Raw genomic sequence first — 16,838 nt, forward strand, 5'->3', positions numbered from 1 at the left:
GCACAGCCAAGGGGACTGTGCTGCCGTTACCAGGGACGAATTCACTCTCTTACCCAGGGGCAGCATGGAAAAGGAAGAGAGCAGTGGAGAAAAGCTGGAGGGGCTGCCAAAGCAGGAGGTGAGTGGGATTCATGGTGGTGGATGCATGCCTGCTGCTGCCAGGCCTGCTCTCCCGGCCTGTGCTGCAGGCTTGACTCTGTCAGCTCTGCTGCAGGGTAATGGGGAACCAGAGTTGCCGATGACCCTGCTTTGTGCCAGCTTTGCCGTGCCATGCACAGGTTCTGCGCCACGCTGTCTGCGTCATCTCTGCTCGCTGGAGCATATCTGCTGCTTGTTGCTTCTGTGTGTTTTCTGCCGACCTGGGCAGCATCTGCCTCGTGGGGAGCCGAGGGGGACTGAGGGATGGGGACTGCCAGGGGTGCTGGCTCTCGCACTTGGCTTCAGGAGGCCTGTGGGGCCCTGGCAAAGGAGTCAGGGTTGTCCCAAAAGAAATGGCCCTGGGGGAGAAGAAGAGCAGTGAACGAGGCAGCATGGGAGGGTGCAGGGTTTGTCTGAGCAGCGGAGGCTGTCACAGTGCTGCTGTCCTGGGCAGTGTCACAGTCTGTGTCACTGTGGTGAACTTCCCCTCCAGGCCCAAAATGGACAGCACTGCTCCTCTGAGCTGTCACCTCCCCTGTCCGTGCTGCTGTGATCCCATGTGCCGAGGGCAGCCAGTGACTTCAGCCTGAGGGCACAGGACACGTGGCCCTGCCTGTCCTGCCACCCTGTACCCTGCCAGGGCTGGGTGGGCTGCGGGTATGGGGCATTCTGTGCGGGGCTGGAGAGCCCTCTCTGATGGTTTCCTTCTACAGGACATCGTGGCTGCTGGGGTGGGCGAAGCCAGTGAGAAGCGGGATGAGCCAGCGGCAGGTGAGGCCGTATCTCCCATAGCGCGTGGCTTGCCAGTGGCTGGCGTGGCACAGCCAGAGCCAGAGCGCTGAGGCAGGCACTGCTGGGTGGGAGGGACACGCTGTGGTGTGTTAGTGGATGAGGTAGCTTCACCTGGGCAGGCTATGTCAGGCTATGTCTCACACTGCAGAGTCACGTGTGACCCAGGGATGGGCCCTGTGGTAGAGCAGCCAGAGTCCCAAAAAAGAGTGTTTCCAGCCAAAGCCAGCCAGGGCTGCCTAGAAACCATTAGTCTGCCCTTGCCCATGCAGTTGCCTGGATGAGGTGAGCGTGCAGGGTCTCTGCAGTAGGCAGTGCTGGCAGACGCCATGGGCTGGCTGGCCTCACTGCTGAGCAGGGAGCTGCAGTCCTCTCCCATGCATGGCCTGGCCCAGAGTAGTCATTCCTACCCAGATCTCTGCCTCTGGGCTCTCTCTGAAGGAAGCTCATACCCGGTGAGGCTGTGGGCCCCCCACTCATGACTGTGATCCGTGGTGTCCCCCACAGGAGGGGGAAGGCGGGAGGGCACTCTTGGAGCCGGCCAGAGGGCCGTGGGAACCTGTGGCTTCAAGTGTGCATTAAATACTAATGTCCTTGCTGATGTTTGAAGCCCAGGATGGCTCCGACTCAGACAGATCCTGCTGGCCTGTCTCATCTGCCCTCACAGCCAGACTGCGGAGGCTCGTCACTGTCTACCAGCGCTGCAACCGCAAAGAGCTGCCTCCCCGTTCTGAGATGCTGGTGCCCGGTAACCATGGATACTGGCTGCAGGATGAGATGTTCAGGAGAGCCTCTGAGATGGACTCAGTGAACAAAGAAATGCAGAAAAGGTAACACAGCAGAGGGTCCTTTCCAAAGCTGATTTAGAACAGTTGAAATCCTCGTCCCCCTCGATTTACCCAGGCAAATGTCACCACGGTTGTCTGTGCAGCCAGCTGCCCATGTGACACAGGCGTGTGGGTCCCTGCTGCGCAGGGAACGCTGCTCCCAGCTGCAAGGGTGCCTTGTGGCTCCAGCAGCCAGCCCGGCCGGGGAGCAGCCTCCACTGTAGTTTGCAGGTAGCAGCTGGTGACATGGTGAAAGGAAGCGAGGGACAGCTCTTCGGGGTCAAATCCAGCACCTGCTGGGCCAGGGATCACCCCCCAGCCCCAGCAGAGCGAGTGCTGCTGAGCAGTGTTGTGCACTTGGGACACACCGTGGATATGGGGTGATGGATGAGCACTGTCACAGCCCACATGCGTAGCCTTTCTGACCCTCGTGGCTCTCATGCTGCTGCATTAGCCTCCTGCTCGTGGCCTCGGGAGCCCAGTGGTAGCTTGTCCTGGTTGTGGTGTGCTCCCATTTCGTTTGTGTCCCAGTAAGTGGAAGGATGGTGGGACCATCCTGGCACCCGGAGCAGCTCTCTGTAAAAGCCAGGGAGGGTGTGCAGCAGGGTGATGCTGCCTCCGTTGCTGCCAATTCCCAGTGTGCAGCCCTGGGACTTCCTGAACTGCAGGGGCTCTCTGTGGTCAACAGTCCTCAATGGCGTTGTCTCCTGTGAACCTGTCCCCATTGCAGGAACCCACGTAACCGCGTGGTATCTGTGCTGCCCTGTGCTCTCTTTTCATGGCCTCCTTGTGTGGAACCTGCTCCAGCCCACTGATCTTCCCTCTCCCATTCCTCTTCCAGTTGTACTGTCCCCTCTTCAAGGTGGGGGCATCAGTGGTTGTGCTGTGGATGCCACAGCAGACTGGTATTTCCTTTTTTAAATTTTTTTTAATTCTTTTTTTTTTTTAATTCTTGGAGCTTTTGGGGCAGGGGTGGGTCTCCTTACAGGAGTGTCCTAGGCAGTTTCCCACCAGCCTTTAATTGGAGGCCTTTCAACAAACTTGCTGTTGGGCTCCTTAATTTGGATCATTGATATTTTTGCTAACTTTCTTGTTGTTATTCTACTTCTTGGAATGAAATATCACTGCAGAGGGCCCATGGTCTCTGAGATTGGAGGTGGAACTGCTGGTCTAGGTATAGTTTGGTCAGTTGGGGAGTGCTGTGGGTGCTGTCACCCTGTCTGCTCTCCTTTGACATGTCCCAGCTGCTTGCTGGTGCTGGCTCAGAGCTGCAATTCAGAGGAGCTGAGATTTGACTTTAAGCTTTCTTCAGCCCACAGCACTCACCTTTCTGTGTTGTGACCTGCTTCTGCGCTTGCCCTGCAGTTTGCACCTGGTCTGTTCTCTGTGGCCTGTTTCTCTGCGCTTTCTTTGCCTGGGGCTGTATTTGCCCACGATGCTCTTCACCATCTTTGTCCTGGATCGTTCCTTTGAGTAATCCCCGCGAGGTGAAAGCTTAAAGGGTCCAAGCCAGAGTGAAAGTTGTGCTCTAAGACTGCTGTAACTGAAAACCCTCATCACCATGGCTGCTTTCCTGCCGTGGGGAGGGGGTGACACCCACCCATAGCACCCAGGAGCCCACAGGACTCATCATGGTTGATGGTGTTTGTTATTGGGACCCTTACAGCCACGAAGCCCAGTCCCAGTTTCTCTCTGGAAGAAGCTGTGTCTGCAGGACCTTATTTTCTAACTCCTGGTACTGAGAATTGGCCTTTCCATGGAGAGGTGATGAGACAACTCGATGTGGCAAGAAGCGAGTAGGTGAGATAGGTTTGTGCCTCCACAGAAGCTGCTGGAGTCTGCGCCCTATGGGCAGCACAGGCAGGAGCTGCGCTTAGTGTTTTTTCAAATAGCTGAGAGTGTTTTTTCAACAGTGAGCCAAGAGCCAGAGGGCCTGTGGCCTTCACTTCTTCTCACTATGCGCCATAAGGCAGAGGATCTCAGGTTGTGGTGATCTCCCTAGTGTGCTCCTCCTGGCAGCTCCCTCAGAACTGGTGGGCAGTAACTAGGTAGTCCTCTCTGAGCCTCTCTGCCTGGTGCCTTGACCATGCTGAAGTGTGAACATATCTCAGTGCTGTTCATGTCTCCTCCCTGACCCACAGGTGGACCAGGAGGGAGCAGGCAGATTTCTACCGCACTGTCTCCTCCTTTGGGGTTATCTATGACCAGGAGAAAAAGATCTTTGACTGGGCCCAGTTCCGAGCCATCTCTCGACTGGAGAAGAAGACAGATGAGAGCCTGGAGAAATACTTCTACAGCTTCGTGGCCATGTGCAAGAATGTCTGTGGACTCCCACTGTGGAAAGAGGATGGTGAGTGGTAATTGCATGGCTTATGGGCAGGTAACAGTAGGTCCATATAACCATAGGTCAGAAACAGTCCCACTGCTCTTGTGGAGCAGGAGAGCAAGGGAGGAGTTTCAGGGACAGTTGGAGGCAATGAGACACCAGGTAGGCTGTGAGCTTGGAGAAGCTATGTGCGTTTCTGGCTGCCTTATCATCACCATGTACTGCCTCCCCAACACAATGAGAAGGTAGGGCAGCCCTGTAAGCTCCAGCCCCTGCTGTCACAGGTCTCACAGAGCTCTCCCGTGAAATCACAACCAATTTTATCCAAGACAGCAACCTCTAGATGTGAGGGAAGGGAAGTAAAGCAGCAGCAGATCACATCTTCTCCACACTGGAGCTGGGGGTTGTTGGAGCGATCTGTATTGCCGCATTCTTTCTGAGCATCTCTCTGCTGGCACTGGAAAGAGTCCACACAGTGTCCGTGCTGTGGCATAGCTGACTAGAGAGCTCTGCTACAGAGTAAAGGGAGTCTGAACCCACTGCAGGAGACTTGGAAAGCCTGGCCAGCACACAGGGCATCTATTTTCTCAGAGTACCCTGCAGACCCCCAGTGCACTGGCACCCTGCAGGACATGGCAGATGAAAAGCTGCTTGGGGCTGTTTAAGCACAAAGCGATTTGCTTTTAACAGCAGCAGAAAGGATTTTGTCTCAGACCTGTCAGGACATCTGGTCTCAGGCACAGTTCCTTGTGTGTGTGTGTTAATGCCTTAGGTAGGTGTTAAGTTGAGGGAATCCCTTCCCTGAGAACCTGCTGAAGGGCTACCAGAGGCTCAGACCCCAGGGAGCCACTCTGCCGGCAAGTCCAGGAAGCTCCAGCACTGCTGGTGCTGATGGAGCAGAGCTCAGACAAGATTTTGAAATCCTCTGCAGCCAAGTGCTGCTCTTGATCCAGCTGCTAAAGTTGAGGGAGTTTACTCCCATGTGTCCATTTTATGGCAAATGAATGGAAGATGGTGAGACTGGGAAAAGAAACCTCAGCAGTGGCTACAAGCACTCCCCCACCTCACCTGCAGTCTGAGCGAGAGTTAAAACTCACCTTGCTCATCACTGCCTCCGAGTAACTCTCATCAGTCTGTATAACGGGGCCTTGGCTTTTCTATCCCTACTGTAGGTCCCCCAGACCCTGACATCTACGTGGAGCCCATCACAGAAGAACGTGCTGCCAGAACCCTCTACCGTATCGAGCTTCTGCGAAAGGTGCGCGAGCAGGTGCTCAAGTGTCCACAGCTCCATGAGCGGCTCAAGCTGTGTCGGCCGAGCCTCTACCTGCCGGTGTGGTGGGAGTGTGGCAAACACGATCGGGACCTGCTGATCGGCACCGCCAAGCATGGCCTGAATCGCACTGACTACTACATCATGAATGACCCCCAGCTGTCTTTTTTAGATGCATACAGGAACTATGCCCAGCATAAAAGAACGGGGCTCCCAGGCCCAGAAACCCTGTGCTGCCTTTACCAGACTAACACCAAACTCTACAGTTCCCCTCTGTACAGCCAGGTGGACCGGGCTTGCGAATCCCTGGAGAATGAAGCCGAGAGTCAGATCAAGCTCGAAACTGTAGACCACACTGTGTCCCAGACTGGGAGCAGTCCGCCGGATGCAAACTGTGAAACATTCATGTCTAAAGTCCGGGACATCATTTCCAGTAACTATGATGAGAGCTCTCTGCCAGACTCGTTGGTGTGCATGATGTACGATGAGAAGGCCTGTAACAGCGAGCAAAGCTCCCTCGCCCGAGACAGCCCAAGTTGTACAGATGTTGGAAGCAGCGTTGCTAAACTCTCTGAGGGCAAGCTAGAGGGGGATGAGGATCCGTCCAGCTGCGATGCAGATGTCATGAGAGAGAATCCCTTCCTAGAGAGTTTGCAGGTGGGCTGTGGTCGAATGGACAGTCAGAACGAGGAAGCTGAGCCTTCACCTTCTACCCCTGAAAGCAACCCTTCGCAGAGCGTCCCAGCAGAGCTCTGCGAAGCCTTGCAGCAGAAGGGAGCCCTCACCAGCCCTGCGCCAGTGCTGCCTGAGCACGGTGCCGTGGAAGGGGTCATAAGCATGGGGCTCTACAGTCCCAGTCTTCATAACTATGAAATAAAGGTTCCTCCTGAGCAGAGGTTCATCAATCTGCTGCAGGAGAAAGGAATGGAGGCAAAGTCAGGGCCAAGTCAGAGCCACAGCGAGGAAGATGAGGAGGAAGAAGAGGACGATGATAACTCTGAGACAGCAGCAGATGTTGTGGAAGGCTTGAGTGGTCCCAGGACCAGGCCTGGTTGTGACGCTGAGGCTAATGAACTGGGGGGCGAGGAGCAGAGCTCTGGCCTCCCCACACCCGAGGACACTTGCCCAGAAGACGTGAATGGCGAGAGAGAGTCCCTGGGGCTGGGGACACCTGAAGGACTGGCGGAGCCCAGGCCAGAGGGCAGAGAGGACTGTGGCCTGGATGAGGAGAGCACCCTGCAGCACTCACCGGGCCGGGCTCAGAGCCAGGCTTTCAGCCTGCCTGCAGCTCTGCTGGGGTCCCCAGGGGCAGAGCCCCCCTGTGCCGGGGGGGAAGCCTGGGGCCGAGGGGCTGAGGGGCAGGCAGGCTGCAGAGAGGCCCTGTGCCCCGAGCCCCAGGGGGTGAAGCAAGAAGAGTGTGAGAACAGAGATGAGAGGGAGAAAGCCAGCAGCAGCCAGAGTCAAGGTACTGTCCTGAGAGCTTCCTCCGGTTGACAGTCACCTCCAGCTGGGGTGGGAGGGACCGGCTGTCCTCCCTGGAGAGCCAAAGCCTTGGGGCTGCCAAGCCCCAGAGCGGCCTCCCCTCTGCAGGAGTTGGGGTCTCTCTAGCTGATGTGATTGGGGAACAAAGGGTTGGTGGCTGCGTTTGCCAGCAGGGCTGGCCAGAATCCCCCACCCTGAGCCCCAGCAGCCCTTCTGCCGTGAGCATCCCATGGAATGCAGGACACTCTTCCCTTCCTGGCATAGGGCACTGCCTGGCGAGCAGCTCCTTCTCGCCTGCCCAGGGTATGGGGATGGTCAGGGAGGGAGCCACTGCAATACAAGCCCCCCAGACTCAGCCCAGGGGAGTGCTGGCCCTTCCTGAGCAGCATGGGCCGCCTGCTATGACTGAGGGCTGCTGCATTTTTTGGTGGCTGGTTGGTGAATGGGACCCTTGTGGAATTGGGGTGGGAAGGTGTGAGGAGTTGCTCCTGCCTCGAGAGGGTGAGGGAGGCAGGGCAGTGATGGGCTCTGTTTTCTGTCGCTTTCTCAGATGGTCCAGAGAAGTACTTGGAGGAAGAGAGCAAAAGTTCTGCTTCTGTCCTCCCTCGTGAGATCGATGACCTTCAAGATGCCCGGGCACCAACCATAGCCCAGCTGCTGCAGGAGAAGACGCTTTACTCCTTCTCTGAGTGGCCTAAGGTGAGTTTAAAATTAACACAGTTTGTATCGCAAGTGGTACTGCATAGTCCTGACCAGCAGTGCCTCACACAGCCCCAGCTCTGCCTCCTGGTCCTCCACACATGGCTCCTCACGGATGCTGTAAGCGGAGCGCTCTTTCCAAGCACTCGTGCCATGGACACACTTGCCCCAAAGCAGCTCCCTGCTGAGCTGAGGTCACCAGAGCTGGGTTTGTCTTTCATCCTGAAATGACATACATGAGTCAGTCATTCCAGTCCCAGCCTGACACTGTCCAGTTCTGTTTGCAGGACCGTGTGATCATCAACCGTATTGACAACATCTGCCATGCCATCCTGAAGGGCAAGTGGCCTTCCTCCAGCCAGCAGTTTGAGACACAAAGCTTGTTGACGGCTCCAGCAGTAGCCAGCAATGCTGGCAGCAGGAACAGCTTTGCTGAGTCAGAAGCCCCCGATCCCAGCTTCAATAATGGGGTGTTAATCTCACAGGTACAAAAGGTGAGGGGGCCCCTGGGGCAGGGACAGGCTTGGGACTCTGGGGTGAATCGTTGCCCAGAAGTGCTCAGAACTTCCCCAAGCGAGGCCTGGGTTTTCACTGCCTCTTGGTGCCACTTGTGGTGTATAACACGTGGCTTAAGCCACTTGGTCCCCTCCACTGAGGGCTCCTGGTGAGGTCCCTGTGCTCTCAGGCCCCTGCCAGCCCTGCTCCTCCCCTGGGAAGGTGGCTGTTCTTGTGGCAGCTCCTCAGCTCCTGTGGATGTAGAGATGCTTCCAGAGTCAGCCCGGGAGCAGCCGGTATGGTCAGGGGGAAAAGGAGATACTGCCCTGGCATCCCAAAGGAAAGGGTGCAGGAGAGGGCACTGCCCCATCAGTCACCAGCTCTCTCTCATCTCCTGTCACTGTTGGACACAGTGCAGAGACAGAAGCTGCTGGCCTGAGACCCCCGCCTGAATGCCCAGCAGCTGGCAGAGCACCCAGCACCTTGGGAGATCAAAGTGTGTGTGAGGGTGCTTCTGCACCATTCCCACACAGGGAAAGGGCATCCTTCAGGGCTGCTGTGGAGAGGCGGAAGAGCCTGACTGTTAGCTCAGTGTTGGTTTGAAGAGCTGTGGTCCCTGGGCAGTACACAAGCAGCCATAACCCTCTCCATGGCTTTGATACACACAGGAAGGTTTCCTGACCCCTGCCTTTGCAAAAGACGAGCGGAAGCACAGGAGGCCCTATGACTTCGAGATGGAGAGAGATGCCAAACAGAGGAGCTTGGAGCAGCTAGCAGCAACCCATGTTCATCCACCCATTGTGCTGAATGGCTGGCGTGATGCAGCGGTGGATTTGTCCAGGGCATCTGATGGGTCCCCAGGGAACTCCTCTCCTTTCCCCCTGAACACAAACATGCCCAAACTGGGGACCATGAACACCCTCCAGGGCTCCCTGGGCATGGACTTGTCTGGAATCCTCCAGGCAGGCTTAATCCATCCTGTCACGGGACAAATCGTAAACGGCAGCCTCCGAAGAGACGATGCTGCCATGAGGAGGAGACGGGGCAGGAGAAAAAATGTAGAAGGGATGGACCTCATCTTCTTGAAGGAGAGGCCTCTTCCAACCAGGCTGCAGGTGGGTTGATGCTCCCCACTTCACTTGGTCCTGATGGAGTCAGCACGATTCGTGTCATGGTCCAGCTCTCCCCTGTAAGCTCCACAGCACATGACAATGCGGGACCTCCTCCAGGACAGCTTGGCTTGTGCTGCAGCAGGCAGGAATGGATAGTACTCCAGGAAGGAAGGGAAGTCTTCCCGCTGGCTTGCAGCACTCTGCCTGGCGTGTCTGAGCCCTGCTAAGTATTCTCAATAGCAGCTGTCCCACCTCAAGGGGTGTCTAAGGTTAGAGAACATGAGGAAAGGTCTTTGCATTGGAGCTGTGGCCAAGAGCCTGCTGCACCCTTTCTCCTTCTACCCTGGGGTCCACTCAAAAAAAACATGAGGCTCTGGGAGCAAGACCAGTCCCTCTAGACCACTTTTAGGAGTGCTTTGGGGGGAAGTTGGTCTTCCTGGTGATTATGGTGTTTCCAGGTGAGTTGAGAAGCATCTCCCAGCTCTTTCTGCCCTCCATGCTGCCAGTGCTGAGGACTGAGTGGAAGTTTAAATGCGTTGGTGGGTGGTGATTTAAGGAACAGGCACTGGGAATTTTTGGATTAATCTGTTACTATATTTTCAATAACAATATATATTGTTAATATATTTTAATGATAATTTTCTGGATTAATCTCTCTGCTTATCTGGGTGCACATGCATCACCACGTGCTGCTGATTGGGCTCTCCCTACTCCTCCCTCCACATCAGGATGTTCAGGAAGACCAGCCGCAGCCCCCCCAGAACAGTCCCCTCCCCGACGGGCCGGTTGCTGCTACCTCAAGTCCACAGCCAGTCCCAGCTGCAGGCAGCCAAGCAGAGAAGGCTGTCCCAAATAAGAGTCTCCTCGACTGGCTCCGTCAGCAGTCTGACTACACACTTGACGTTCCCAGCTTTGGCACAGTAAGGCTGGCCTTCAGTGTGTGTGTGTGCGTGTGTGTGTGTGTGTGCATGCGTGCATGCATCTGCCTCGTGTGTTGGCCTTTGTGTTCAGAGCTTCCACAAAAAGTGTCTCAAAATGCAGCCTTTTTCCCTGTACCATGGCTTGTGGTGTTCATCAGGGTTGTTTGGGAGGTTCATCACACATCTGGGAGGTGGGCACAGTTCCCTGTACAGCAGTGAAAGGCACGTGCTGAGCTGCATCCTTGTGCTCCAAGGTTTGTTCTCCAGCTCGGGCACTTCGTCTGCCCAATGCACAATTAGTGCAATCTCTTCCAGAAGCACAAGGGATGGGGAGAGAAATGGGAAAAGGGATTTGGGTGCTTGTATGTCTGTGTTGCTCCCTTTCACCTGGGGTCGTTTTAGGCAGTGCTGTTGTATTAAAAAAAGTTCCTAGGCAACATGAAACCTCCTTGCTTTAAAAACCGGACTGAAGCAGCTGTGTTGCGGGCTGCAAAGGCTGTGGTTGCGTGGCCATGGGCGCCATCGGAAAACAGAGTAGCAGAGAGTGGGGTGCAAAGTCTGTCTGATTCTTCTTGCCATGTCATAAGCGTCCACCTCTTGGTTTCACAGCAGGTTTCAGCTTATTGAGCCTATTTAGACCATGTGGGAGGCAAAGCACTGGCTGTAAAACAGAGTAGGAAGAAATGTGGTGGTAACACATAAAAGGCTGCATCTTGGTCCTGGAGGATTGTGTGCCTGAGGCAGGGATTCCCTGGAGTTTGGAGTACAGGCAAGACATTAGTGTTTTGGAGCTTGTTAGAGATGAGAGATGAGGAGCCCAGCCTTTGCTCAGGCAGGATGGCCCTTGCTTTTCAAAGTCCAGAGATACGTGCAGCTCTGTGCCCGAGGCCAGCCTCCCAGGAGCACTGCAAGAAGCAGTCAGATGATGGAGTGGGCGTGGAGGTGCCTTCCCACTCCTTTCCATCGCCTTTGCTTTCCATGGGGGCTTACTGGAGCTCACCCAGTCTGGCCATGCTGCTAGTGAACATCTTGCTCCCAGCAAGCCCCCAGCGTCCTGGGCCAGCCCTGTCAGGGCAGGTGTCCTCTCTCCAGGTAGGATGGCTTGAAAGCTGCTTTGGTGTACTGCAGCAACTCAGCTTGTTGAAGGACAGACCAAGCTCAGGGTCTTTTCTTTGACTCTCAGGAATCGGAGCTTGCAGTAGTTCATTATAATGCTACATCCCTGCAGGCACACTGAACGCCAGGACTCGGTGCACACAGCAGGTGTGCAACACCTCAGCTGTAACTCTGTAAGTTGCGGGCCTGAAGGGCTCTGATCCCAAGGAAACGTGGTGCAGCAGCTCTGTGGTGGGAACAGCTGAAGTAGGAGCAAACCAAATCACAGCTGAGCTGGTGAGAAGCGGGTAGCTGTATCACACTGACATGACGTGGCACACACAGACCTGTTCTCTCTCCTTTTTCCTTGTTGTAGTTAGTGCGCCGTTCACAGATGCATGTATAGGAGTTGGCAGCAGGTTACAGTTTTAGGATCAGGGGAGAATTAGAAAGGGATGGAGCAGTCTAGGTGGGGATACTGAAAACCCTTTTATACCTACAAAAATCAATTGTGCTCACTTGAGAGCTGGCCCTGTGGCAGAGACCAGCTTGTGCCGCTCGCGCTCCTCCTGCCCAAGTCTGCAGGGACCCTCTGTCCCTCGGGAGCTCATCTGTGTCACTCTCCAGCAGGGCTTGTAGCCATCCAGGGTCATTAAGCTGTCTAGTCTCATTAACGTTGTCTTGTTTGTACTCCAGAATTTTTCAGACAAACCCAAGCAGAGGAGGCAACGCTGCAAGGACCCTAGCAAATTGGACATTAACTCACTCACGGGAGAGGAGCGGGTGCCTGTGGTACATAAGGGTACCGGACGGCGGGTAAGCGAAGGCCTGTTCTGTGCTCTGCAGTTGGTGTCTTGAAATGCTTAGCAGACCCCAAGCTCACCTGTGGGGAGATTTAATCCAGAGAAGCCTATGGATGGGACAAAAGTCCGGAAAACGTCACTGATCTATACTATCCTGTGACACCTGTGTGCCCGAGGGGATACAGACCTGCGAAATAAGTGACTTCTGTGTGAAGTAAGGGAAGTCTGAGTGTTCACCCTTGCCAGGGTACACAGACTCCGCAATGGCAAAGGGATTCAGCCTTTGGCTTTAAAGCCACCATCAGCACAGCCCTGGCTGGTGCATCCCATTCTCGATTTCATTGTTTCCCTTGAATTCACTGCAATATGCCACAAACTGTAATATTGCTATGGAGATATCTTTGTTTTGTTCCTCCTTACGAGGTGCAGGCAGAGCATACCAATACCCATGCAACTGCCGGGCATGTGGAAAGTGGAGGGTTTGAAGGGCTTTTTCTTGCTTGCTGAGCAAGGAGCATGAATTTACTTGTCTGCAGTTTAATCTCCAGTGCACTTATGTTCACCTCTCTGAATAAGAAGGGACATTCAGGGATACTTTACACCCAAATTAATTTCCTAAAACACACCCAGGACTGCACTAGGTCAGAAGGCGGTGTGACATAATCACGTCTAAAACCAAAACTAAAAAGTGAGGCAGAAAGAGGCTGTTTCAGTCACATCTGTGTTTCCCTCTGTTACACCCACAATGGCCATCGGAAACCTGGGTGAATTGGTGGGTTTGTCCGGTTCTGAGCACGGCTTTCATAGAAGCTCTGTCCCCATCACTTGTTCATGGGGAGGGCGATGGGACGGGCCACAGAGGCTGAACTTGCCTTTTCTCCCTGAAATGTGTGTCTGGAGGCAGCAGGCGCATACCGAGTCCTGCAAAGATGTGTAGCAAGGAAAGAGTCTCTGCCCCAGCCAAATAGCATCCCAAAGCAAGGAGCTAGGGAAAGTGTAATCGTATTTCTTGTATTATTTTACATAACTCTTTCTGCAATAGAGGTCATCCTTCTGCTGTGTTTTATAGTTAGGGGGAGCCACGGCACCAGCATTGAAGGAATTGCCAAGGTGGCTTGATGCAAACTTGGAGTATGCTGTTGCAGCTGACTGGGCTGACATTGTTAAGCTTTCAGTAAGTTAGAGCTTTTGGAGAAATCTGTATCATGTCATCTTTTCTTTCCCCTCCCCATCCCCACAACCTTTCTCCAGTGAGGATCTGGGAGCTGCGAGGCAGGACCTCAGCTGTGCGCACGGGAGGGGATAGCTGCAGGGCCGGCAGCACCGGGAGCACTCGCGTGGCAGAGAGGGAGGTTGGGCGTGTGCCACAGCTCAGCAGCGCGGCCAGGGAAAGGAGAGAAGGGGGTCAGCACCCTGGGAAAAGGGCTCCACAGCTCAGGGTGACTGTCCAGAAAGCCTCAGGATGCTTAGAAATAGCAGGGGCAAGAGAATCGCCCTAGGAGCAATAATTCACCTCAGGTGCTGGACCACAGGAGGTGGACAAAACACATTCTCGTGGGTCAAATTTTCAAAAATACCCTCAGCCAAAGCTTTTCATCAGCTCTTGCAAACTCTGCCTGTGCAGCCCTGGGCCTGCTAAAGGCCCCACAGGTCGCCAGGCCTGAAGGCTCAGGTGCTGGCAGGGAGAGGGGCAGGACGGAGCCTCGCCTCGCTGCGTTCATTCACCCTGCTCATCACACCAGTCCCTGCCGCGCTGCGTGGCAGAGCCTGCGGAGGAGGAGCGCTCTCCCCTCCGGCCGTGGGCGCTGCCAGATCGCCCTTCCCCACTCTGCGGGCTGGCCTTATCCAGACTTCTCCCTGTGGTCCCTCTTGCCCGCTCCCTGTTTTTGTGGCCTCAGTGGTTTGTGTGACACCCTTGCAGGGGACTGGAGAGGGAATTGATTGGCTTAGAGGTTTGTACTGCTCTCAAATTTGCTTTTAATTACTGCTGGAGATTTGGCATGGTCTGTCCTACTCCCCAGGAAGCAGCTCCATGTCCGGGCTGGCGTCAGCGCCCTGTCTGGGCAGCCAGCACCTGTGTGGGCTGGCAGCTCTTCCTCACCTTCGTTTGGAGAGGACAGTCTCCTTGCCAATAGGACTAGCTGTGTGCCTGGCCGCTGCCCCCGGCACCCACTCACGCGCCCTGGCTTGGTGGCTGCATGCCCCTTAGCATTCGCACCCCTGAGCCCCATCAGCACTTTGCTTTTGGCGAGTGCGCATCCGTCCTGACACGTGCATGTGGAGGGATATCTGGCTGCTCCGGGTGCTTGGGCAGATGGGAGCACGGGGTCGGCTGCCCCGCAGAGCCCAGGCATGGTCACGGTCCCATGCAGGTTTTCCCATGTGCCAGTGGGAGCAGAGCAGAAGATTCTCCCTCTTTGGGCAGTAGCTGTGCTGTGGAGACTGCTGGGGTCATTTGATTCAAGTTTCTGCACTGCAGGTGTCAATGGGAAATACTTTTCCTACCTAAACCTATTATTAGAAACGGCTCAAAGAGCAGCAATATTGAAACTCAAGGGAGCCACAAAGGGAAATGTTTAAATGTCTGTGATGAGGTTGCTGAAAAATGGAGTTTTAAACTGCGCTATGGATCCCCCCACACTGCTCTGTGTAACCAGACAGTCTCACCCGGTTGTGGCCACTGGGTTTTGGTCCCGTATCTGAATGCTCAGAAGAACCTTCCTGCCATCTCAGCAAAGCTCTAACCAGGAGCTCCTCAGACAGCGTGTCCACTCTCTGTGTGTCATCCCATAGAGCTTTGCTGTCCTGCAGAGCATTGAAAATTTGGCCCTTCACATCTAAAAGACATGATTTTTCACCTGTTGCTGAAGTCATGATTAAAGCTGGGAAGGGAGCTAAGTCGGTGTCTGACGCGGAGCTGCCCCGGTGCTTCTCGTGTTGTGAACAGACGATGCTGAGGGCTTGGGTGAAAATGCAGGGTAAAAATGTGCTTCCTCCTTTCCTCCCCGTGCACTGTGACACTGCAGTATCATGCCAGGGCAGAGTGAGGGTGTTTGGCATTTGGCAGCATCCCTTGGGGAAAAGTTGTGCGTACCTCTCAAATTCCATATCATGTAGGCAAATATTTCTGTGCTGACACCATCTGGGATGCAGATGCAAGCACAGAAAAGCCAGATTTCCTTTGATGCAGTAATAACCGTCAGGTGTTTTCTCTTGTGTGTGTTTTGTTCTCAGGGCTACTTACCAGAAAGCAAATTCAATCGCATCCTAACCGAACCTGTGCTCCGAGATGCAGGGCCCCGCCGGAGGGGGAGAAGGCCCCGAAGCGAACTCATTAAAGGCCCTGGTGTTGTAGCAGATTCTTCATCTGGCATGGGACCATTGTTCATGAACGGACTGATTGCTGGAATGGATCTAGTAGGACTTCAGAACATGAGAAACATGCAAGGGATCCCTCTGACCGGGCTGGTTGGGTTTCCTGCTGGATTTGCAGCAGTGCCTGCCGGCGAGGATGTGAAAAGCACCCTGAGTATGTTGCCCATGATGCTGCCGGGCATGGCTACTGTGCCACAGATGTTTGGCGTTGGAGGACTTCTCAACCCCCCTATGACAACTACTTGTACTGCGACTGCTCCGACTTCGTTAACAAGCACAACGAAAAGTGGTACAGCCAGCGCAGAGAAAGCTACTGAGGATAGACAGAGTAGCCAGGATGTGAAAAAAGAAACTCTCTCAGAAGAGAAGCCTGGTCCTAGTTCGTTTTCTAATCAGACAGAATCCGCAATAACTACCAGTAGTCCTGTAGCTTTTAACCCGTTTCTTATCCCAGGGATGTCTCCTGGACTGATCTATCCCTCAATGTTTCTTTCCCCTGGCATCGGCATGGCGCTGCCCAGCATACAGCAAACCAGACACTCAGAGGCAGCGAACCTGGAAAGCCAGAAGCGGAAGAGGAAGAAAGCGAAAGGGGAATCGGCAAACCCAGAGCCAGAAACTGTCTTGCTGCCGGAAAAAGAAGCTGCAAACAGTCAAAACTGTGCAGAGCAAACACCGCCTTTGTCGGCAGAGAAAGAGCAGGACGGACCAGCAGAGGAGGAGCGCGGAGCGGCTCGCGATACCAATTAGAACTTTTGTTTCGTTGAAAAAAAAAAAAAACACAAAAAGATTGTGGCTTGTGAGTTTCTTATCCCATAAACTCTTTGTTACTTACCCTCCCGCCCCGCTCCGCCTTCATAAACCTGTGTTTCCATGAGTAATATTATCTACCTAATTCCCTGTCAGAAAAAACTCTGGTGACATACTACATGTTAATAGTTGCAGGGTCTTGCCACTTTATTAGATAAACAGTGTTGTCTAGCTAGTATGGGAGGCACCGAATTCTCGTTCTGTTTTTCCAGTCGTTCATCCCAGCCGATGATAGCAAATCCACTACTCGGTCACCCCCCCAAATTGCTCACTCCTTTGAGAAGAAAAAGCAGCAAAAAAACAAGAGCAAAAGAAAAGTCTTTACCTCTTGGTCTACACACAGACAAGGGTATTTCTGTCAACAGCGACACTGAACGAAAAAGCCTGTATTTGGGGGTAAAAAGCACAGCTATAGTAAGTGCTAATGTGTATTTTTGATTTAAAGTATTTCCCTATTTTATCATGGTTACTAGAATAGTAGTATAGACAGAAGTATATAACTAATGATTGAAAAACGCATATATTCATTTCTTTGAAAGGAAGAAGCATAACTGGTAGTGATATAATTTCTTTATCACCCCCACCTCAAAGGTTTGGAGACAAACTGCAGCGAGTGAAAATATGACGTAGACATTCTTTCGTATTTTTTAAAACCAACGTTTGGTTTTACATTAAGTGGAGTTTAGTTGCCCTT

The 16,838-nt window shown here is 53.9% G+C and overlaps 1 protein-coding gene across 1 annotated transcript in view; it reads left to right on the top strand.

The window, feature by feature from the left end:
* CHD6 (chromodomain helicase DNA binding protein 6) overlaps nt 1–16,445 on the top strand; it is a gene marked incomplete at its 5' end in the record, with an annotated part of 46,569 nt that extends 30,124 nt beyond the window's left edge. The window contains 12 exons of the mRNA XM_010291244.1: nt 58–118; nt 852–909; nt 1,538–1,757; nt 3,896–4,104; nt 5,253–6,818; nt 7,386–7,534; nt 7,822–8,028; nt 8,698–9,144; nt 9,870–10,061; nt 11,853–11,972; nt 13,029–13,133; nt 15,194–16,445. Of these exons, the coding sequence (XP_010289546.1) occupies nt 58–118; nt 852–909; nt 1,538–1,757; nt 3,896–4,104; nt 5,253–6,818; nt 7,386–7,534; nt 7,822–8,028; nt 8,698–9,144; nt 9,870–10,061; nt 11,853–11,972; nt 13,029–13,133; nt 15,194–16,084 (4,225 nt within the window). The remainder of the gene's footprint in view (nt 1–57; nt 119–851; nt 910–1,537; nt 1,758–3,895; nt 4,105–5,252; nt 6,819–7,385; nt 7,535–7,821; nt 8,029–8,697; nt 9,145–9,869; nt 10,062–11,852; nt 11,973–13,028; nt 13,134–15,193) is intronic.
* Between the last annotated feature and the right edge of the window lie 393 nt (nt 16,446–16,838).

This window comes from Phaethon lepturus, unplaced genomic scaffold (genome assembly GCF_000687285.1).
Source record: "Phaethon lepturus isolate BGI_N335 unplaced genomic scaffold, ASM68728v1 scaffold11837, whole genome shotgun sequence".
NCBI classification, from domain to species: domain Eukaryota; kingdom Metazoa; phylum Chordata; class Aves; order Phaethontiformes; family Phaethontidae; genus Phaethon; species Phaethon lepturus.